The sequence below is a fragment of the Cyprinodon variegatus genome, unplaced genomic scaffold (genome assembly GCF_000732505.1).
Source record: "Cyprinodon variegatus isolate N-32 unplaced genomic scaffold, C_variegatus-1.0 Scaffold1116, whole genome shotgun sequence".
In the NCBI taxonomy this organism is placed as follows: domain Eukaryota; kingdom Metazoa; phylum Chordata; class Actinopteri; order Cyprinodontiformes; family Cyprinodontidae; genus Cyprinodon; species Cyprinodon variegatus.
In genome coordinates, this window is record NW_015151569.1 from 9,846 (window position 1) to 33,863 (window position 24,018).

The 24,018-nt window shown below is 36.3% G+C and overlaps 1 protein-coding gene across 5 annotated transcripts in view; it reads left to right on the forward strand.

Moving 5' to 3' along the window:
• The window catches only part of LOC107101584 (triple functional domain protein-like), a 94,659-nt gene that overhangs the window by 6,973 nt on the left and 63,668 nt on the right, over positions 1 to 24,018 (forward strand). For 4 of the 5 annotated variants that reach the window (XM_015400544.1, XM_015400545.1, XM_015400547.1 and 1 more), the window contains exons 2-7: positions 7,794 to 7,868; positions 10,573 to 10,687; positions 14,847 to 15,039; positions 16,188 to 16,292; positions 16,436 to 16,906; positions 18,308 to 18,430. In XM_015400544.1, the coding sequence (XP_015256030.1) occupies positions 7,794 to 7,868; positions 10,573 to 10,687; positions 14,847 to 15,039; positions 16,188 to 16,292; positions 16,436 to 16,906; positions 18,308 to 18,430 (1,082 nt within the window). Of the gene's footprint in view, positions 1 to 7,793; positions 7,869 to 10,572; positions 10,688 to 14,570; positions 14,637 to 14,846; positions 15,040 to 16,187; positions 16,293 to 16,435; positions 16,907 to 18,307; positions 18,431 to 24,018 lie in introns of those variants that run through there. The other variant, XM_015400546.1, reaches the window with a different exon arrangement.

Genomic DNA, 24,018 nt, shown 5'->3' on the forward strand with positions numbered 1-24,018 from the left:
CTCTGATCTTGGCTGGCACATAGTAATTACATATCATACATAATAGACTAAACATTTCCACAGCCCACAATATATTGAAGAAAGCCAGATGCTGAGGAATAGTTTATTTTTTTAAATGTTTGTAAACTCAGATCAGACAGAGCTTTGGCTACTTTAGTTACCTTGACATTTTCTTTATATTTTGTAGAAGTGCTATTTAAATCTGCTGACTAGGGTCAAACATTTTTGTTATCCTTCTACAAGCTTCTGAGAGTAATTTGCATGGAAAGTCACTCAGGTTCTCGAGTCCACTAGCATTGAAGGGATGACAGACTTGGCAACGGAGAGCAGTTTAATAAATTGTCCTCAGTTTTAAACAAACCTCCATGTGGGTTTATTCACTAAATGCTGAATCAGAAGGGAAGACTTGATGAGCCATTTCAAAAATGAGCATGGAAGGTTTTTTTTGGACGATACATACTGTGTTAGTAATTTATGGTTTGCATGTAATGAATACATTATGCATCTTATATAGAGTCATTACCTGTATCTGAAACAGGGGATTGAGTCCCAAGTGTAAAATGTTACAGAAAAAGGGATACACCTCGTGATAACAAATGCAAGATGTGGATTTTTTCCAAAATGACACCATTATAATCACCAATATGATAGGTATTCTGTGTCTTCCTTGACAAGTATAAGAGTCTACAAATGTTGCACTGAAGTAATCCTTGGTAATTTTCTAGTTGCACACAATAATATTGCAGTAGGGATGGTGGTTTGATGTGTTGTTAGCTCTGGAGTTATCCTTCATAAGCTGCTGGAATGTTATCATCCTTAGACTGAGATAGTTGGGACAGCAGCCAGACCAACTGCACTGTAGCATTTCTGCAGCTTTGTGTTGCAAGCTGAATATGCTCTGTTTTACCACAATAAAGACACAATCAGACTATAATTTCTCTGACTTGGAGGTTAAATGTTTTGAGCTAAATGACTAGTCTCCTTAAGCATGCTGAGATGCAGAGATACATGATGTACACTATGTAGTCTATGAGCTAAAGGATCTGAATCAAAGTGATTGGGTCTGTGAACCGAGGTAGTGTGCTCCCACTCTGTGGAAAAACAGACTGAGCCTAAATTCTAACCAAGTCCAAGTATCACTTTTCAGTTCCTTATAATGAATGAACTACAATCTGTCAGGATGTGAAACCACTACTGTTCATCTCATGGGAAAATTTTTTTTAGAACTAATAATGATATTAAGCTTAAAAAAATCAATCTGAAGTTATGCAGTACAGTACCTCACTGACATCCTTCCACTGTGGACGGAAAATGATGTGTGGTTTTCAACATCTCTTACAAACACAATCTGAAAAGTTTTGTGAACATTTTCATCTGGGCTCTGAAACAAACTTTAATTGAAACTGCAAGTCTCTAGGGAACATATTTGCACATCAAGAGACTGAAATAAAGCCAATTTTGCATCTTGGAAATAGCTCAAGCTCAGATTGGATAGAAGGCATCTATTTAGTCAATCTACCGATTCTGTATTTGATTTAGGTCTGTAATTTGACAGCGCCATGTCAACACATTAGTATGCTTTAAACTAAACCATTTTTTGCAAGTCTTGGTTAGGATTTTTTTTAAAACGTGAACCTCTGAATTCTCTTACAAAAGTTCATTTCCTCATCATAAGGCATTTTTGTAAGAACATGCCTTTCCTCTTGATGCTCACATCACATTTGGCTAAATTCACAATAAAGGGTGAAAAACTGACATGTGCGGCAAAGAAAATTTTTTTAAGCTTCGAAGACAACAAGGGCCAAGCAGGAGTGTTAAAGTTGACTACGTATTTCTTGTTTTTGCTGGTTTCTAAACATGTATTGCAAGCAGAACATACACAGTTATTTTAATATTAACAATTCTTGCACTGAATTCAAAATGAAGCTTAGCAATAAAAGGGATTAAACTAAGAATGAATTTTATATTTCTGCTGTGCATAACACAGGTTGTCTCTCTCATTTAAGCGGTAAATGCAGTAGCAGTGTACTCTTTCGCCTTGCAGGTGCAGGCTTACAGAAACTCACATTCAACAATATAAGTGATATACTGATTTTAATAATAATAATAATAATAATAATAATAATAATTCATTTTATTTTAGGCATGAAATAATTTTTATTACCATTTATTTATAGCCCAGGATGGACTGATAACGAAGAATTAAACTGCTATACTTTCTAAAATAGAAATGGTGGAGAATTTACTACATCTGCAGTAGACATAATCTAACACTAATATTTGCGCCATAGTGATGATGTGTTTGGGAAGTTTGTACTGTTGAAAAACAAACTGTGTGCAAATGTCTGAGATTCTACGCAAACAATGAGCTCAAGTTAAAATTTAATTGGTTAAATGTGAAAAAAGCGCCTTGGAATCAGCAAAACGTCGAGTCTATCATTAACTGGAAGTTGCTGGGACATCAGGATCACTGTTTAGTCTAAAGCCAGTTTCACTTCAACATACAACAACAATATGTACCTTCAAGCTTAACTTTTTAGCTTCCCACGGTGACAAATCTAATGCACCCTGAAGAAATGTGAAGTAGTAAGAACAAGCATGGTGTTGGTAATATCAGACTAATGTTCTGTCGCAACTAGTGGTGATCTGGTGTAAAAAGAAAAGCCAATCTCTAAGTTCTTCAGCTTCTCCTCAAATAAAGGGAAGGTGATAAGCTGAGACACATGGGCGTTTTCCAGCAGGCCAGTGATCCCCAGCACTCTGAAAAACGGGTTTAGGAATGGATAAAGCATGCAAGCTTGTCATGTGGCACTTTTCTCAACCCTGTTATAAATGTATGCGGTATATTTTAAAGCTTGGTCTGTACAGGGAAAACGCAAAGGTTAGTCATTCGTGTTCTTTGCAGAAATGTTCAAATAGAATTACTCTGAAACCTTGTTGATTGCTAAGAGAGGCATGTAGTTGAGGTAAAGGACAGATTAGACCTCTGCAACCGCACACATCAAATGTTGCTTAGGTCTGGTCGCGAACCAGTTCTGCTGGTATGCTTCTGAAGTGTCGGTCTGGAATTTCTAGGGACGCACAGCAGTTTCCCGCCAAAGTGCAAGGGGGAGCCTATTCAAGAACTCACGAGAACTTTGACAGATTGTACTTCAGAACCTCCTCGATTAACCTTTCATCGTAGTTGTCCATTGTATTTGTCGTTTTTAAAAATTGTCTCGGTTTTTAAAAATGGCATGCCCCGGCACCGAATCGAGAAGGATGACCACACAGACAGCCGGAAAGGCATACCAAGGACCAATCACAGCTGCTTTTGTCTGCGCACTTCCGCTTGAGGTCTGTGTGGGTTTGCGACCGTCCAATGCGTAGTCAGGATTTTTTTTTAGGTGCGCCACAATGGATGTAGAACCTCTGTGCGGGGGGGCGTGGTTGCACACAGAGACAGATTTGACGGTTACAAAGGCAATGCCTCAGAAACATAAATTGGCCTTAAGACTTGCTTACACTAATTTATCCAAATATCAGTGGAGGTATACGTACATCTTTTAGCCTTCATTTTAGTTTGGACCCTGTACAATGATAGTTATGTTTTGCTTTTTTGTGTGCTTTATATCAAATAAATTTTTAAACTTAAAAAATGAATATAAGATGTTATTAACACATGCTCTGTCAGAGTTTAATGGTGAAAACCTTTTTCTTTTTACCAAAGTAACTTCCACCTTGTCAATACCAGTTTAATGGAGTGTTTATTTCACATTCAGAAAGCATTTAGTAGAAATGAAAGGATGGGCACCACTGTGAAAGTTTTTATTCCACCAAACATTCTATGCTATGCAAATTAACATGATTTAAATCATGAGATGCATTGTCATGTTCTGTCTCCCTTATTGTGTTGACATTACAAGCAACCTACCCAATTGGAAAGCATAAGCTTTATTCTGTTGTTTATACTTGCCTGCAATCCATACAAGACACCCCCAAAAAACTTGCATGATAGCCACATATGTTGTTGGCTTAAAAGGGGTCATAACATAGTTTTCATGTTCTGCCAGATGTGGTCTGATGTGGAGTTCAAAAAGGTGCAGATCAACAGACAAGCTTGGCGACAGCTGTTTAAAGGAGGTCAGCTCTGGCCGCCTGCCCAAACCAGTATCTTATATAAACCACTATGGTGAGGAATGTGTCTGGGCACACTTGACAGGAAACACACATGTGCTCAAAGACAAAGTGCAGGAGGGGTATTGCTCTATGTCCTGTAATGGTGATGTTTCATGTCCCCCCACCCCCACATCCACACACAAACTCACACCCTCCTGTCTTTAACTTATGTGTTGACTTCCGACTGTGTGTCTTTATTTGTGCGAGCCAAAGGGGAGGGAATAAATGGATTTGAAACAGGTGGTGCGGTGATGGCTGAAAAACAACAACAAAAAGACAGAAAGGGATTGTAAAACCTTAAGAATTTGAATAGAAAGACACTTAGCTTTTCAGTGACTGTAGATCAAACTGTTGCATTGCTGCGGCTCAAGGGGTTGGGGCATTATTAAACGTTTTTTTTTGGTCTGTGTAACTTTTTTGAAGTGAACCCATGGTGCAGCAGGATTCTAGTTTACAAAAGGACACATTAACATTAACAGTAAAAGTAAATTGTAGTTCAGCGCTGTAAAAATGATAACTAGTATTGTGGCTTTTATTAAAGCTTTCAAGTTAAACCAACACAAAAAGGAAATTTACAACCTGAAAAAATTTGTCTGGCCAATAAATTTATCTCATTGTTGTTCTAACTAAGCCTTGCTAATCTTTTACTAATTTAGTGCATAACAATAAAAAAAAAAAAAAAAGTTCTGATGTTGAGAGGACCATGGCAACCAGCGGAGCTTCGAGGCTAACCACAGCCAGGGCTAACGTTACCGTGGCTGCATAAGCCCTCTCTTGTCATAGCCGTGTGTGAAGTTCCTCTGGCTCTAATGGCGTTCTTTTGATTTGTGTTTATCTGATTGTGATAATCAGTTTCCCCCCCACTACTTAAAAATAATGATCATTTAATATAATGAAGAGACTATTGATAACATCAGGTGAAATGCAGGTCCAGTTTAACCGTGCATGTGGTGATGTCACAAGTAGCATAAAGCATATCTATCTGGGGTTTGGCATCATCTGCTGTTGATCCTTGTGCACGACCAATTAAGCTTCCCACCAGGGATGGGTGAGAGAACAGTTGTTTATTTTTTGTTTAAAAAAAAAGCATTTGTAAGTATTACAGGATTATCCTAATTAAGTGAACAACAAGATTTAAGTTGGCAGAACTCTTGTCTGAACTAATAAACCTTAGGAAATTCAACAACAGAAGGCATCAATCCATCCATTTTCTATCATGCTTATCCCTGCTGGGGTCATTAGGGTTGCTGGTTCCTATTCCCAGCTGTCAGTGGGTGAGAGGCAGGGTCTCCCTGGACAGGTCGCCAGTCTATGGCAGGGCCAACAGAAGACAAAAGTTGAAAAAAGTCAAAATAATAATATAATTTTGCATAATTTTTTTTCATTTTTAGTATTTACTCTCTTTCCTCCTTCCTGTGCATATTTCTATAATTGTTTCTTTTATGTGTGTGTTTGAGTAGCACTGCTGCCTTGCAGCAAGAAGGTTGCGAGTTCGATTCCCGGCCTGGGGTCTTTCTGCATGGAGTTTGCATGTTCTCCATGTGCAAGCATGGGTTCTCTCCGGGTACTCCGGCTTCCTCCCACAGTCTAAAAACATGACTGTTAGGTTAATGGCTTGTCTCAATTCTCATTAGGTGTGAGTGTTTGAATGGCTGTTTGTCCTGTTTGTCTCTATGTTGCCCTGAGATGGACTGGCGACCTGTCCAGGGTGTACCCCGCCTCTCGCCCAATGACAGCTGGAGATGGGCACCAGTACCCCTCGCGACCTCGCTTGGGATAAGCGTGACGACAAATGGATGGATGGATGTACAGATTGTATTGTTTACCCTTGTTCTATTGTATCCTTGGGCGCCTTTTGTATTCTCACACCAGTCTGGTCCTCTTAGCTCTGTCATTTATTTATTTATTTTCTATAATCTCTGTGATCTTTTTTACAACTTTACATCCTTTGTTTATAATAAATTTTTTATTTGGGAGAAACTCTCATTTTGATTAGAAATCGAATACAAATTAAACCTCATTTCACTATTTCAGTAGACCCATGTATAAAGGTTAAAAACGTTTTAAAATGTCTTAAAATGTGCATATTTTAACTTCAAGGGCCGGTGCTGAAAGATTTCCAAAAAGAAGCACTTAACTGCATGTTCCAAAAGATTGTAGGTGCAATAAGTGGGTGTGTTGTGATGTATAAAGATTTTGTGTGCAGGAGATAACAAGTGCAAAGGGGTTTGGCTACACCAATTAAATGAGGGAATTTTATAGGCTACTTGCAGTCTAGTGTCTACAAAAGATAAGATACTAATATGCACTTTGCATATTAGCATCTTACAGTGCAAAAAAATTAAAGTGAACAATACATTATAACAGATAAGATTAATAAAAATTAAGTTCAAAATGCAAGATATAACACTCATAAAACCTAGAAAAGCAGACATTAATGTCAGACAAAGACTGAGCTCTAAACAGCTGTATTTTACCTCCACCGACTTCTTACATCATCCACTTGACCCATAATATTTTACATTAAGGGCAGACCATACTAATTTCATGCAACATAAATTTGCTTCATGCTGGGCCTATAAAGGAGCCTTTGCAGAAATGAAAAGAAATCTGTCTTGCTACAAGACAGGGAAGAAACCTGTAGGCATGCAGAGATTTTTTTTCGTTCCGCCCTCAAGCTACCCCCAAATGTCGTTATACGTTCTGAAAAAACGAACAGTCATTGTTAACCATCAGATAAATAATAGTAGTGGACTCTGGAAAGTAGGAACATTGTTGTAAAAGCAGATTACACTGGCGCATGTATTGTGTCGGTGTATTAAATTTGTTCATCCAGGAAAGATCTGATAAACACAAATAAATCAGTTTATGAATGTGTGTAAATGTGTGTGAGCGTCTTTTAACATTGCTTTTTGCTCATTTGCAAGAACCTTGTGATCATCTGCTGAGCAGTTGGGGCAGAGAGGTTGACATTTGAAGATTATACAACAACAAAACACAGACCAAGCCATGCTAAAGTTCACTTGAGAAACCAAAGAGAAAAAATATTACTTGATCTGCAATGTTTTTCAGATGTAATCGAACCCGTAAGGTCAGTGACATACTCTGCTTTCTGGTTAACCAATGTCACCGTCTCCTGCTTTCAGCACTGATATGCAATATCGCTTAGTGATCAATATACAGCGTAAACCTCACACTGTTGTTTGCGGTATTGTTTTCCTTCTCAAAAGCAATGGAGAAGTAGTGATATGTTGTCAGACGGAATTCCACTAAACTGATCGGAAAACTATTTGGTTCAGTGGCAAAAGAGGAACATATTTCTGCGTAGATCTGAGCCACCTTCATTAAAGAGGCAAAACAAATCATTAGCTGTGTTAGGATGAGCACTCTGGGTTTAAATTGCTTGTTTGATAAAATAATGTCATAATTAAACAGCAAAGGCAATTAGGATGGATAATTGTCGAACTGCCTTTAAACACAGTCGTCGTCTTATCTGTTTGCTTAAGCAGATCCAATCAGCCTTCAGGCTGCAGGACGTCTAAACGATGTACAATTGAGATTAAACTTGACAGGTAATCAAACACAAAGAGAATTTTTCTTTTTGACATATATTTTTTTTGGTCTTTTCTTTTCAGGGTTTCATCGCAATGAGGATATGAAGGCAATTGATGTGCTTCCTATCCTCAAAGAGAAGGTTGCCTTTCTTTCAGGTCAGTCACAGTGGGAAATGTCTTTAATGCTTGACTGCAATGTTTTATACCTTTAATTAACAATGCTTTATTAGTAGGAGGTTTTTAGGGGACTTAATTTGTCAAGGAAAAACAAACTATTAAATTAAACTGCCATGAGAAAATGTAATAACCCTTCTTGTGAAATCAGTTATTTAAGTATTATATGGTTACATTTTTATTAGTAATTAATGACACCCAGATCTTATTACATAACCTGACATAAGCCAGATGTATACTGTATCTGTAGTTCAATATGAATTCTATGCATTATCCATCTATAAAGGGATGGACAATCAGCATATCTCTTCAAGCTGTTTGAGTAAATAACCAAGTGATGTACCAGATATGCACATATGAGTGTTCTATATTTACTTGTATATATCATTTCCTTTATCCACATCAATTCCAATGTTTTCCTTGTACACCTCAAATGAAAGCATATCTACCTTAGATTGCTGCTGAGGACTTTTTTCATCATTGCCAACAAATTTTATAACGGTAATACTCAGTTTTACAGCCTTAGCTGCTTGACCGTCTACGAGAGCGATCACGATGATAGCAATAGGATCCCTCTGCAGCTTCTTAATTTCTTTCACAACTAGCAAAGTTAACTGATAAATCTTATTAATGGTAAATCCGGTCGTCATGAACGTGCAAACATCTTTAGCATGCAAAAAGGTACATATCCTGTCCTTATGCTTGTTTTTCAAAATAGAAAGAGAAGTAATTCCAGCTAAAACAAAATGAGCGAATAGTCTAGAGGTACGTCCACCGGCAGCCATGTTTGTTTGCTCCAGCCTGCTGACTCTTATTGATGTCATACATGTCACTGCACTTAATTGGATCCAAACATATCTGCATTCAAAGCTAATGCATCTACAGTATTGGCTTCTGGCATGATGTATTTTTGGAATTTCATGTTAACTTTAAGGCAACATGAGGTAGGCTAAAGGACTCAAACAGTATCATATTAATGTATAATAGGTGTAATTATAGTAATCCTTAAAAAGAAATATATATATTTATATATATATATATTATTTTTTTTTTTTCCCCCTTCTTTTTTGGACTCCAGCAAACTGCAGTGAGAGCCATTATTTTTTACTTTATTACTGGACTAGTGACACAACTTTTAAGGTCTTAAGGTCTCTGCAAAAAAGGACGAATCTTAGGAAATTATTTTACAAAGAAGAATTCTTCATAAAATAAAGAATAGCAGGGAAAACCTCAGCATCCTCATAATCAGAAAGTCGTACAGCAGCAGTAAATCTCTTTAGTTAGAGGCTTATCCAGATCTGCTGTAAGACAATCACAGGCGATCCTTCCAGCCCACAGACATGAGCGTTTACAAAAACAGTTGATATCACTTTTGCTTTAAGAAAGTGCTATATTTTTATTGAACTGTCCAATAAATGGGAAAATATGGCAGAATGGTAAACCTTCTCACAGTTCAGCGGCTAGCCTAGCAAAAACGATCTGATGTGCAAATCAATGACTCATACATCAACCAAGAATGTTATTTAAAGAACCGCTGAGCTATAAGAAAGTTCCAGAGTTTTAAATTGAAAATGACACATTTGAATTTCCCATTCTTAAAGAATCCTGAAACGTTTGAAAAGATACTCAGTTTACTGATGAGATTATCTATAAAATTTCCAAAGTGGTAGCATGGTGGTGTTGACAGATTAGATTAGATTAGATGAGCTTTATTCATCTCACAGTGGAGAAATTCACTCGTCACAAATTGGCATAGTACTTAAAGCTTTGTTTCTTCAGAAACTGGATGCATTCTTTGAATCGTTGGCACATTCAGCAGCCAGGCCGTGAGAGAACTAAAAGGCATATGATTAGCTATCCAAAGTTAATGTTTTGTCTGATTTGTTGATAAATATTTCTGTTTTAAAGTGTAGACTTGTGTAAAATTTGCTATTATTGTGTCACTTTAGTAATGCAAATGGAGGATCAAAAGGCAATATATTTTTCAAAAATTGGCCCCAAACAATTGGCTGCACATATCAGAGATCAGTTAGACTGATGTCAAAATAGTTGGTATCAGCACTGGCCTATAAAAACCTCTTTCTGTGGATATCTAGTATGTGGAGTGCTGTTTTATTACAGTTTTGTTCAAATACCATATTGTTTCATATTGAAATAGAGAACAGAAAAAGGCTAAACAAATGGTAATAATAATAATAATAATTATGCTATAATAATACTATTATACTATAATAGTAGTCTCTATTTCTTCTACCCTTTTGGTTTTAATTTAATAACTTCTGTTACATTTTTTAAACCTGAATCATGACTTAGGTGTTGTTTCATTATGAGAATATTTGAATTCTTACTCTATAGTTTGACTCAGCATGGTTATGACTAACTGCTGAGATTTAAGCTGATGGTTCTGATACAAACAGAAAATAATCCACTACTGCATTTATTTCAGCTCTCAGGTCATATTTGGGGTTAATGAAGTTGGGTTTTGTTTTATTTATAAAAAAATAAATAAAAATAAGTGACTTGAAGTCTTTTGATCTGTTGTATTTATTTTATTGTTTTTTTAGGTTTCCAGGTTATTTTAGGTTACTTAGAGTCAAAATGACATTAATATCCAAGTTATTACTCTTTGTATAATTAAAGTGAATTTCATTAACTAAATTTTCATCTAATATTTTTTAATCCAAAGGTGGTAGAGACAGACGAGGAGGTCCTATTCTCACTTTTCCAGCACGGAGCAACCATGACCGAATACGACCTGATGACCTGCGCAGGCTTGTAGCATACTTGGCTACTATTCCAAGGTAGGGAGCAAACATATAAGGGCTTTCTCTAAAAGCGAAGTATATAGGTGCCTACTGTGGACAAGTACAAATAGCTGAAAGGATTTAATTTTTTATTTTTTTTGGTTTGCCTGATATTCTTTTGTTACTTAATTTGAATGAATAAAGTAAGAACATATTTGAGCATCTAAATCTGGAACACATTCCCTTTAGGTTAATGTTTAGGGTTAAGCAGAAGATTTCAGACACTTCATGGTTTGATTCAGCTACAGTTTGGAGGGATACAAACTGATTACTAACAAATAATTTAGCCCTTTATTAAACTAGTTGATATGTTTTTCCCAGCTTCTGTGTCTTCATATGGTCTGTCTCTTGATCAACTTATTGTCCCTTTAGTGCTTGTGGAACTGTATGGTGTGTTTGTTAGAATTTTCCAAATGTAAGAATAAAAAAAATATTTATAACAGAAATTTGACACCTAATGAAATGTATTCACTTACTGATGGGAAAATGACTGCATGTAGTGTAAAGGACTTTGACTTGATAAAGTACTGTATAAGTACAGCCAACTACCATCACAATTTATTTCACTCCAAACTTGAATCAACAACTTAAAAAGTAGTCAGAGAAATACAAAAGGTGTTGGATCACTGCCATAGAGTGTTGCAATATAGACATATTTGAATGCTAAATGGCCTGTACTTATATAGTGCTTTTTTTTTTCTCAAGTTCCGGACTTGACCAAAGCGCTTTACACTACAGTCATTCATTCATTAGGATGACAAAAAGGATAAAAAAAGTATTTTAGAGCCGGTAATTATCGCCCTTCAGGAATGGTCATAAAGGGGCAGGTCAAACCTTTATGAAATCTGGAGATTGGATATTACAAAGATCAAATTGTTGACTTTCTAAAACGATAACTTCTGTTTCTATTAGTTTTCCTGATAAAACATTGCTTAATTAAAAAAAACAAACTTTTTTTATGAACTGAACAGCTCAATCCCACCCTTCCCTCTCACAACACAAAGCACAACTCTTTGGTAGATTTTCCCACCTTGCTAGAGTTTAAAACAATAACCTGAGGCTAGAAATGTTTTGAATTGTTTGTCTTTCTACCTAACATCTATGTTCTTGATTTCTGTCTTTAATTAACCTTCAACTTTGTAGAAAAACTAGTTCTCTTTATAGATCTAACCTCAATGACCTGTTCTTTTTGAGTCTGTTATTGTTAAGAAGGTGGTAGCAATTACCTTTGTATGTTTTTTTTTTATTTTGTTGCTGTTGTTGTTTTAATATATAGTTGTTTTATTTTTCATATTTCCTTGTCTTCCTTTATATTTGCTGTTTGATTTATAGCTAAAAGCCTTAAACATGTAGCCACAAGAATAACTTGCAGAGCAAAGTGCAGCTCTGAAGGACACCTTTTAATGCAAAGTTCCAGCTTATGATTACCCTGGAGTCACAGTTTATACTCTTCAGTTCTGCAGCCTCTAATCTTTCCTGTGCGGCACTTTCTAGCGCTTTGCAGGTCGAGTGCTTTTAAGTCTTTTCCCACTTTAGTATTTCCAACACATCTCTTAAGTTGAGAGGTAGCACAAATTAGATGTAGGAAAAAACAATGTTCTGGGTGACTTTTCCAGAATCTTTTAAGGGGCCGCAGGAAAAAAAAAAAAATAGCTGTGTTTTTGTTTTAGTATGTGTTACGCTGGTGTATAAAGGATTAATTTGATTTAGCATTTGGTTTATTCTTTTTCTGAGAGTTTAGGATAAATTCCTTCTCTAACAGTCTGGATTCTGAGGATCCAATGGATCCTCGAGTGCTTTATCAAGTGTTTTCAAGCTTTTTAATGATTTTTTTTTTTCCTAAGATTTTTTTAAAGCAAAGGAAACATATGTGCTTAAGAACAATAAGTACCTCTACAACAGTCCAAAAGTCATTTTTAAAGTAAGTTTTAATTTATTAATCCTTCTTCCTGTTTGTGTTTTTGGACAAACAACTAAGACTGTCCGCACTGCAAGCCATTTTCCATTTTGTTCCTCACCCTCAAGAAATCACTTTCAGATAACAGCGGTTTGATAGCTGAATCGATTAATTGCCTGACCAAACAATTACCATCTTATTGTTTGTTCTTTAAATTAGTCTAAATAAGTGGGGAATATTTGAATGAACACATTTTAGATAATAATTTAAAGAGATTACTGTGGTAGCCTCTGTTATGTGCTGAGCCCCCTAGCAGCTTAAAGGGAGACAGGAAGAAACTAAGGAAGCTGGTTAGGGCCTGTTGTGTCCTGGGCTGCCCACTGTGGAGACACTGTGGACAATATTGGCCAAGCAAGTGGATCACATTATATTATTGTTTTAAATTTGATATTTTTATTACGATTGAATTCATTTGTATGAATATATTCCTACTGTAATTTTCTTAAATGTCACCAAGAGCTGCTGTAACGCATAATATCACATATCTCATCAGCTCTCAACATTTTGCCATGTGTCTTACAGTAAAAGGACTTGTTTAACTTACTCATAGTTAAGATCAATACTCTGAATTTGTTTTCATGCATTTTTTATTAAAATGCTAAATTTAGCTGCTACAAGAAGACTAGAAGAAGGGAGAGATTCTAGTAACTAAATTTGTAAATTTTGCTAATTACAGAACTCTATTTAACAAAAAGAAGGTATTTCATTACTATTCCGATAAGAAGAAAATGTGAAAGTTCAATAATAAAATCATCATCATAGAGGTGAATAGTATGTTTCCCAAAAGTAGATGGCAAGTTCGAGCTACATTATTGTAAATCTATCAATACAATTAAATAATAAAAATAAAATCTGTTTTTTCTAAATAAAACCTAACTAAGCCCACTCACAGCATATGCTGTCACTAAAGGTGAAACTGTTAATGCCTTTATAAGACACGTTTTAACTTAATACATTTAAGAAAAAAAATGTACATCAAATCAAATCATTTAGTTTAATTTTGACAAGGTTGTTTAAAAAATCAGAAGGGGAAATAGTCAAATATTCCCCTATATTTGATTTATTAATTGATGTATTTGTTGTAATTATAACAAAAGATGGATCCTCCCTATGTGTTTGTTAGAGATAATTGCTGTACAGCTTTGTGGTGGAAAAAAAGGGTTAACTCATTTTAACCAAAAATATATTTGGAGAGTTTCCATTTTAAACTTAATTTAGCGCCCGCTATTAGACCTTAGCATTACCCCATTGTGTATTTCCTATATCCTCGAACCTTTTCTGTGAGATTTCTAAAAGATTATCAGCACCTAACATGTCCCCTTGGCTTAAAACCATTAAAAATGATATTACAGAAAAGCTGTGCTGCAATATATTTATCTTGATGTCATTTGCTGACTTTTAACTTCCTGCTGTTGCAGCCTGTATGAATAACATTCATACCTCATAAAAAGTGGGGTTTCTAGAAGCATCTTCACTCAGTGATGACTTTCACACAGAATAGATTGTTGTCTTTAGCTCTAAAGGATGGTGGGCTGATATATCTGATTAATCTTTTACGGTGGGGTGATCACTGAATAGCACCATCCAGGCATATAATTGGACAATTCTTGCTACCAGATGGTTTCTCTGTTCATCTCTAGATGAAGAAATCATGTGAGGTGGCAGACCAGTTTAGAACAGAGAAGTTTAGGGGTGATGGATTTAGTTTCCTACCCCTAACCCAAATCTGTTGCTGCTTTTTTGTATGTTTTTCTGCACCCTCTCTTCTATGTCAGCTCTTTTTCGCTCTCTCTTGCTCTCCTCTCCCTTTTCTCTCCGCTCTGTTTTCTCTCCCCATTTGGCTGCTGCTCTGTTTTCAGAGTGAGGTCAGAGTGAGATAGAGCAGGACGGCCTGCGCCTGTTTCTGTGTTACAGCTAGACACATTTAGATCATAGGCTTTAATGCTAAGAAATAACCTTTTATGGGCTGGTACGGCAGCATGACTCCTGGTAAGTAGCAGGGGGAAATTTCAACGCTTCAATGTTTTTTATTGTCTTTTCTCCTCTCCAGACGTGTTGGAGGACTGGACCTTCACTTGGAGCTAAAACAAACTATATATATATATATATATATATATATATATATATATATATATATATATATATATATATATATTTTTTTTTTATCATATTTGAGTTTGTTTTCAATGTTTTCTGCAGTGAGGAGGTGGCCCGACATGGCTTCACAGTCATTGTGGACATGCGTGGTTCTAAGTGGGACAGCATCAAACCACTGCTGAAGATTCTGCAGGAATCTTTTCCTTCATGCATCCACGTCGCCCTCATCATCAAACCAGACAACTTCTGGCAGAAGCAGCGGACCAACTTTGGCAGTTCTAAGTTTGAATTTGAGGTCAGTGATGCTTTACAATCCACACAAAAAAAGAAATGCATTTACCAGTCACTGTAATCTAGTCCCTGGGTTTTATCCAGTTAATTCACCTAGTTTACTTTGAATCACTGTCTTTTTTTGTATTATTTGATGATGTCTTTAACTTAACGGTATATCTCATCCATTACTATGTGTCATGAGAAAGGAAACTTGTAGTTTAGTTGATTTAAAATTCTTGTCAAATTGAAAAGAAACAGCCTTTTTATTGACCTTAATTGGACTGCTGCACTATGACAGCAACACTGTTCTGTCCCGAGTGGCCGTGTAGCTGGTATATTTAGTTCTGACCCAGTTACCACAAAACCAGGAGAAATAGGACATGCAAAGAATTTCTTCCTAAGTTTACTTGTATACTTTAAGTTTGCTTTTGTAATTCCTGCAAAGTTCTTTTAGTCTGCAGTCAAATAGAAAGCTGTCAATTTAACTCTCAGCTTGGTAGCAAAGTTCAGGACCAAAGGGAGATAATTAAGATGGACTCAACATATAATCCTGTTAGGTTTTCACAACTGCTGCTGATTGGGACTGAAGTGAAAGATGTTTTCCTTCCAAATCCCAGATGACCTTTAGTTTGCAAAAATGTACATGTGCAAAAAACATACTGCTGTTAATAATTATTAAAAAAATAACATTCACATGAAGAAGTAAAAAAGTCACTTTCTCCACATTTTGTAAATGCAGAATTTATGAGCACTTCCCTGTAAAGGCTCATGTTTCTGCCTTTTTGTAGCAGCGTAATAAATGTGAATATGTTCATAGATGTGGTTGTTTAAATTCAAAACAGAATCTGATACCTGCTCCCCTTCAAATTCAGCCACTTTTTGAAGGTGTTTTTATTATGTCTGCCCTTCTCCATTAAACCAGGAACTTTCTGTTTTTACTTCCTGTCAGTTTATGTTCTTATGTGTCAGTTTTATTAGTAATAACAAAAATACTTTTTATCTATTTTTTTTGGTCAGTCTGCAGGGTTTTTTATTGTCATTGGGTGCATCTATGTATTTTATTTTATGTTTTTTGTTTTCTCCATTTCCCTTGGTTCACTCTCAATCTTTCCGATTTCCTGTCCTTATGCCTTTTTTGTTATCACTCCCATATCTCCCAACTTCCCTCAGACGGTGATGGTGTCCTTAGACGGTTTAACCAAGATCGTTGACCCTTCCCAGCTCACTGCTGACTTTGACGGTAGCTTGGAGTATAACCATGACGATTGGATCGAGGTTTGAGGATTTCCTCTTTATATTTAATCCCAGTTCTGGCAGATATCCAGTTATCTGTTACCTTCTATCTTAAAATCCTCTCTTTAGGTAAGCTTAATCTGTATTGTACAATTTAATCTCCAGTTTAGACATTTTCATTGCAGGTGCGGCTCTCTTTTGAGACTTTTGCCAGTGATGCAGCGCGAGCGCTGGCACGCCTCGAAGAACTCCAGGAAACCTTGTCCCAGCGAGACCTTCCACGGGACTTGGAGGCGGCCAGGCGGCTCATGGAGGAGCATGCTGCACTAAAGAAAAGGGCCACAAAGGCATCTATAGAGGAGCTTGATACGCAGGGTCGGAGACTGCTCCAGAGACTACAGCTACAGGCTGCAGGGGTCGGGGGTGGCGGCGAAGGAGGCTACAGTAACCGTAGCGTTGGAGCCAGCGGAGACTCCAATGACCACCATCATGGTCATCACGCACATGCGGACGCACACAACTTGGTAGCTAAAGTGACGGCTTTGTTGGAGAAGCTGCACGGGACGCGGCAAAATCTGCAGCAGCTGTGGCACATGAGGAAGCTGAAGCTGGACCAGTGTTTCCAGCTTCGGCTGTTCGAGCAGGACGCTGAGAAGGTCAGAAAATCTGCTTTAATTTGTCAAAGTTAGTTAGTCTCACATCTGCTACATGATGTAGGATTAAAAAAAATATTTTTGACCCACTTTGCAAACATTTCCAAAGGGATGCAGACACAGATAAATTAGTTACTACCTTGTAGCTTATTGAATCAAAGCTTCATTTCTCTGAGCAATAATTTAATTTGTTTTAAACTTGGGTACCTTTAGTATATGTTATGTTTGAAATTAGATTATACTCTGGATTGTGTATCACTGATGCCTTGAAGCTTTTAAGCAGCCATCCTCATTATGGTACTTTGGCATCATGGTTGACACGGATCAAAAATGGGATTACTTATATTCTTGTTAAAGGTTAGGGTAATGTCAGAAGCAGCTTTACGATACTGTGACCCTGAATTTATTTTTGAGGTTTTGTCAAATTTTCTGTGAGCAACCGTAGGGTACATGGATAGAAGAAGTAATGCAACCTTTTGTTGATCAGATGGTTCATGCAGACAGAAAAATAGAAAATAGAATGACAGAAAATCAGATTTCTGTCACCACAAATCATCTTTGCAAGCCCAAAAGAATAAACCTGGAATATTTTACTACTACTACTATTCATAGAACAAACAATAAAATGTTTCAATTTTCAAATAATAAGAAAAAAGTATTATAAAACTGTTTTCTTTATCTGGTTAGGGAATCTTAAACCTCTGCAAATTAGAGTGAACTCACAAGACTGTCATGTTATTCTGGTGGTAAGCATGCTGTCCAGGGTCAGAAAGCTCACTTTCAGAGACAAATCATGGCTCAAACAACAAGATAATCACTCAAACACAAAAAAAACATTAGGATTAACTGTCTTTTAGGATGTATTAAAAGATTTAAAAATGTAAGAAAAAGAGATGTTCACATTCAGATCAACAAAAGATTAAGCTGCTTTTCAATCATATGAAATGTTCCGCTAAATATTAAAGGGCCAAACTTGTGGTAAATATGGATAAATGTTAACGGATGGCTTTAAACTTTTGTAAAATTGAAAATATTTCAGATATTTTTCTGCTTTTTCTTTGACAACTGCATAGCATAGCTGTTGAAAGGTAAAAGCCATGCAGTGTTGGATATACTTTGCCAAATTCTTTCATAAATGTAAAAAAAAACTTTGCTGAACTGTTAAAAAAGTCTTTGCAGGAAAGCAAACCCAGTAAATGTGTGTTTCTTTTTCTATTTATTCCATAAGAACAAGACTTAAAGATGACTTTAGAGAAATAGGTGCTGAGATGATGAGTGAAAGGTTTAAAGAACAGACCCTCAGCGACAGGCCCCTCTTGCTGCTGTTCTCAGCATAAAACAGAAAAAGCTTTTTCCTTTTTAAATTAATCTTTGTTATATTCCCTTTATGCTTTTTATTTGTAGATGTTTGATTGGATCATGCACAACAAGGGCCTTTTTCTGACCAGCTACACTGAGATTGGAGGGAATCACCAGCATGCTGTGGAGCTGCAGACACAGCACAACCACTTTGCAATGAACTGCATGGTAAGAGGCAGTTTTGTATTTATTCATGGTTTTGGTTTTGTTTTATTTATTTTAATCCTCTCATTCTTAGATACATATAAAGATTTCTCAAATATCTACACTGCCCTGTTAGAACACAGGTTTATCCAATATTATTTTAAAACTTTTCACAGATAGAACCTAGACTTTATTTTAGTTTAACTGAAAACAAATATTTTTAGAAAAAATACTGTATTATGTGGGAATTAAGATTTAAAGTGATTTATTCGTTTCAATTTGTTACATAACAAAACTATGACATTTGTGCGGAGAATGCATTGAAGAGCCATTGCATTGGGTTAAAACTTTTCTCAGTATCCAGCAGATGACTGGAATAATGAAGAGAAACTCCTCTTTCTGTGCAGTCATGATGCAAGAAATTACCTATTTGGAACACATTTTTACAAACAATTTAGTTTTTTCTGTTAGTCTCACATGTTTTTCTTTTTATTCTTATGCAATTTTAAAGAAGCAGTTCCCAGTATTTCCCTATAGGTTCTCCCATATAACCACTTATTTGTAGACTTGGGATGAAAACTGATGAAAATAGCTGGACATTTGGTTTTGTCTTATGCACTCCAATAGTATATATTTCTGTTCTTTCACAAAATAGAGAAAATAAATCTGCCTCTTTTCTGTGTTTTATTTTCACATTTTTATTATCATATTTTTTATGTGTGTATTGCTTTTGCCTCTTAACTTTTAATGGAAAATCTTCTAAACAAGCAGTAAACCAAGTCTGAATCAGGCTCCGGTTTATTCTAGGAGGAGCGATTAACACATTATAACCTCTGACTCAAACCGCAGAAACCTTTCCACAGGAAATAATGTTATTGTCCAGGGAGAGACGGACAGCTTTGTGTTGATTTTCTGTTTCTGATGATTTTAGCAGTTTAAGGAACTGCTGCTTAGTCACCACATAAAGGTAAAACACATTAATATTAGCCACTAACCCCTAAATGATCGATTCTATAGACAGAAATGCTACGTCCTTCAGAAAATGATTATATTGTATGTACATGCACATGGACACAGTTAGGAGCGACCATTGCCACCTCCACCCATTCTTTTACAGGAAGCTGCGCTTCCTCTTCCTGTTGTTTGGAAATACGTGGTGTGAAACTCTGTTTATAAGCGTTCATGTTCACAGACCACATAAATACTGCTATTTGTGTGAGGATTTCCATCTATGGGGGGGTTTTGTTGTCGAAAAAAGATAAAATAAAGCACATTTATTTGGTAGTGATTTTAAAAAAAATACAACTTGTGTAAAAGAAAATATAGTTACTTATCAATAAAGAATAATGTAATCAATTATCAATGGTGAGGATTTAACTGTAAACATAGGTGACATGTAGACTAAATGCAAATAAGGACTGTGTAATCTTATGTAAGTGTCCAAATGACTCCAGCTTTATACAGTTATGTTGCTGTTACGCCCCCTATAGGAAGTACTTTGTAAGTGCAACTATGAATGACATCTTTTTCCATTAGTTACTAAAATAATACTCCTTTATTAATATAAATTATGCTAATATGCAGCTGATAATTTTGTGTTTGTACTTATTATTTTTTCCTGGAGCCGTAAAAATTTTGAACATTCAAAATTGTGGATAAATCTAGATCCATTTTACTTTATATTGATTAGAAAGCAAATGGGTTTTCTCATCTGTTTTCTCATGTTTGTAGCACTCAGCAGTGCTACAAACTGGGAAATATGCATTATCAGTTTTTGCAAAAAGGTTCTGGGTTCGATTCCAGGGTCTTTCTGCGTCGAGTTTGCACATGCTGGTTTTCTCCGGGTACTCCGGCTTCCTCCCACAGTCTGAAAAACATGTCTGTTAGTTTATTTGGTATCTTTTTCTAAATTGTCATTATCTTAGTGTGTGTGTGCATGGTTGGAAGTCTTTGTGTGTCTCTGTGATGTCCTGCAACAGACTGGCGACACTGCTGGAGATAGGCATCGGCCCCGCCTGTCCCCCTGATGGAATAAGCAGGAGAAAATGGATGGATAGGAATTCATTTACTGAACTTTTTTCAAGTTTTAATCAGATTGTAACATTTTCTGTTTCAGACAAGACTGACAAAAAAATACTACAGATAATTTTTGGTTTTTTTTTTTGCTTTTTTTTTATTCACTGTAAAATTTACTATTTACATGGTTTAGCTACATAAGCATGTGCATATTTCTGTACACCCCAGTGAGACATGAGCCACTAACCAAAGTATACAAAAGTGTTAAATAGCTAGAATTTCAAAAATAAATCCTTCTCCATTTGTACGTTATATGATTGTTTTTCTTTGGGACGTAGAGTTAGACACAATGTTGCCCCTCCCCTACTAAATGCATTGCTTAGCCTGTGTTTTATTTTTTGGTATTTGGACACAAGAAAGATAAATGTGTCTTTATCCAAATGTGTAAGTAAAAAACAAAGACCTCCAGAGTGTGGAACAATCAAAGCTACAATTAGATGTTAAGGGTCTGACTGCAGTTTCATTCTTTTAGGTAATCTGACTACTTAACCTACTTGTTTAACTGTTGCTAATATACAAATAGCAAAACAGTAAAAATGATTCACATTCAGTCACACAAGCCCTTTAAAACTTCTAGTAAACAGGTATATTTTCCATACTTTTCTAATATCCAAATAATAGGATTACATGTTTTTCATAGTATTAATATAAATGTAATATTGTAAAAAGATTATGTTTATATATCAGAAAAACTTAATTATAACCTTAAACTTTTATTAAATCCTAACATTATATATTGCATTAACAAATGTTGAAACACATAAAACCGATTACAACAAAGGGTGCAAATAGCTGCTGTGAAGAGCTCTGAAATAATAAATATAATATAATAATAAACTCCAGAGTTCAGCTTCAGCACAGCATGAGTCTTCTGATCGCTTTTCCCTCTCGACTCCTCCCTATCTGCCCACTGTCAGTCAAAAATCCTTAAGTATGTTTGCCAATGAGCATCTAGCATCCAGCTTCATGACCCGCCCCTGCTTCATAGACCCTATAAGACAGTCATCCCAAAGTCGGTCCTCGAGGGCCGCTGTCCTGCATGTTTTAGAGGTTTCTTTGCTTTAGCACAGCTGATTCTGATTACTGCAGTTCAGCAAAAGCCTGTTAATCAATTATCAATGTAAATCAGCTGTGCTGGAGCAGAGATACCTCTAAAACCTGCAGGACGGTGGCCCTCCAGGACTGACTTTGGGGATGCCTGCTCTAAGAGGTTTAGCCTCACTGGAAGTAATGTATTTCGGCTTGTTATCCAATCAGGTCTCTACTTTCTCACGGTTTACCTTAACAGACAGAGGCTCAAACCTCAACAGAGATTTCTCATAGAGGCTGACGGCAGAGTCCTGCTGCTCCATAGCAGAGGGGAGATCATTTATAAAGGTTGACAAAGCATATTACCAATAATTTTACGAAATTTACGGGGGAGGTTTAGCTTGTCTATGAGAAATCGCCACTGATTTTTAATTTTTTATATATACAATCTATACAGTACATACATACATGCAGAAGGGTGAAATATTCAAATTAACATGTGCAGTTCCATGTGTAACATGATTCGTTATACAAGTTGGAGTAGTGAAGAGTAAATGAATTCTTTTTCATGTGGTTCTGTGAACACAAGAAAAAAAAAATTAGAGTAAGGCATACCACCATTGTACTTTCTGCTCAGTGCTCACAAAGAGGCTGAAATCTAAAACAGCTCACCTCAAGCACGTAATGGTTTAGGACATACAGCACCGTCGCAGATTCCCAGTCAGTTTCTGTAGAGCTGGAAATGCTGTAGATCGTCTTAAAGACTTTTCTCTTCTCTTTTTCAAAGGGAGGCATTTGCATTAAACATCATCTTTGAGAAAACCTGTCTTTTCTTTAACTTAGCATGTCACTGATTGTATTAGTCAGTTGTTGGTAAAAATGTGTAGCTTACCCATTTCATATTGCAGTTTCTTGATTTTATCTTTCACCTCTGAATGTTTTTCTTCTTCAAGTCCATCTTTACATGAAAGAAATTGCAAGGAGGCTGTCTTAATTTCTGTTAGAAGCACACAGGGACATACTTCACAAACCCTTAGCTGTGATTACCAACTGTGTCACATCTATGTCTTTAAAACATACAGGAAAATGACTTGAAACCATTGTTTGCATTGTATCATAGACTCTTAAATATTTCATTAGAAAAAGATATGGTCTGACCATTTAAACTGCCATGTTTCAAATAATGTACAATATTTCAACAGAAATGTTCTGCAGCCTTTGCAGTATTTAAAAAGTACTTACAGAAAATAGCCAGTATGATCAGTAACATGAGTAACAGCAGGCACACCAAAATCAGCCCCAACACGATTTTCTGCAAGAGCTCTAAATAGCATAGAATAATGTATAACAGTTCTTTTGCATTTTTGCTCATTTTACATTATTTGAAATTTAAGGACGTTACCGGGCTGCTGTGATTTCCCCGATCCTCTGTTTGCGTTTAACGGTGGCCATCTTATCGTCATGTACCTGTCATGCACAGGCAGTCTTGGAGAGGTTGCACTGTTTTGGGTTTGAATACTTTGCTGGGGGCCCATATTAGCAGGGACTCCTCCCGGTGCAGGCAGACCATCTCTCCGTCGTATATCAATATCAATGTCTCCATTTTCATACGTGTCGTCTGGCTCTTCCCACTGGTCAGCATCCATTGCCATGTATTCATTGTCAGGATTCTCGGCTGCTTCAGGGGTGTCCATCTTTGAACCGCGTTGCTGTCTGTGAGTCAGCCTATCTTCTGTGTGCCTAAAATACCCCAAAGGTGACTGTAGATGCAAATGACCAGGTGGGAGGGAGAGATTGTAATCAGCTACCACTGAAGAATCAAAAAGATCCTGCCTGCCACTAGATGTCTGACATGTTTTGGATGTTAAAAATTTATTTTTGATGTATAATGCTACAGTGTTCTGCTTCAGAGGAATAAAAAAACCGGGGGAAAAAATAATATATATCCTAAATCCCAGATTAGAAAGCTACAGAAGTATATCAGTTTTCTTTCTGGATATGCCTACAAGAAGGAAAAGGGTAAACAATGGAGTGTACGTGCAGTACGCTGATTTGCCTGTACTTTGTATACAAAAAGATCTCTGGCACAGATTAGTCATATTTCCAGCAAAGACCTCCAAGGCCTGGATTTGCATAAAAACACCTTAAACAGTTGTTTTTTTTTCCTGAATACAAAGCTGTGCCTTGTATTGTTTTGGTGGATTGTATTTTTTTTTTACACAAAAAGGAGAACTAAAGTTTTGCTCAGATCTTAAATCCAATGTTTAAAAAAAATTAAAACAAAACAAGTTTTCAAGTTGTTTTATTAGTTTTATTAACACCATTATGTTGCATTTTCAAGAGGCTAATTACTGTGACTATTTCCGCGTAATTTTCACTGGTTTATGTCAGTAGCTCTGAGCTGAATTTAGAAACCCTGACTCCAACTTTTTTTAATCCTTTTTTTGTTAAATTTAAACAATATATTATTTTCTCTACTTTTACTGCCTGTTTTAATGCCACCAAAC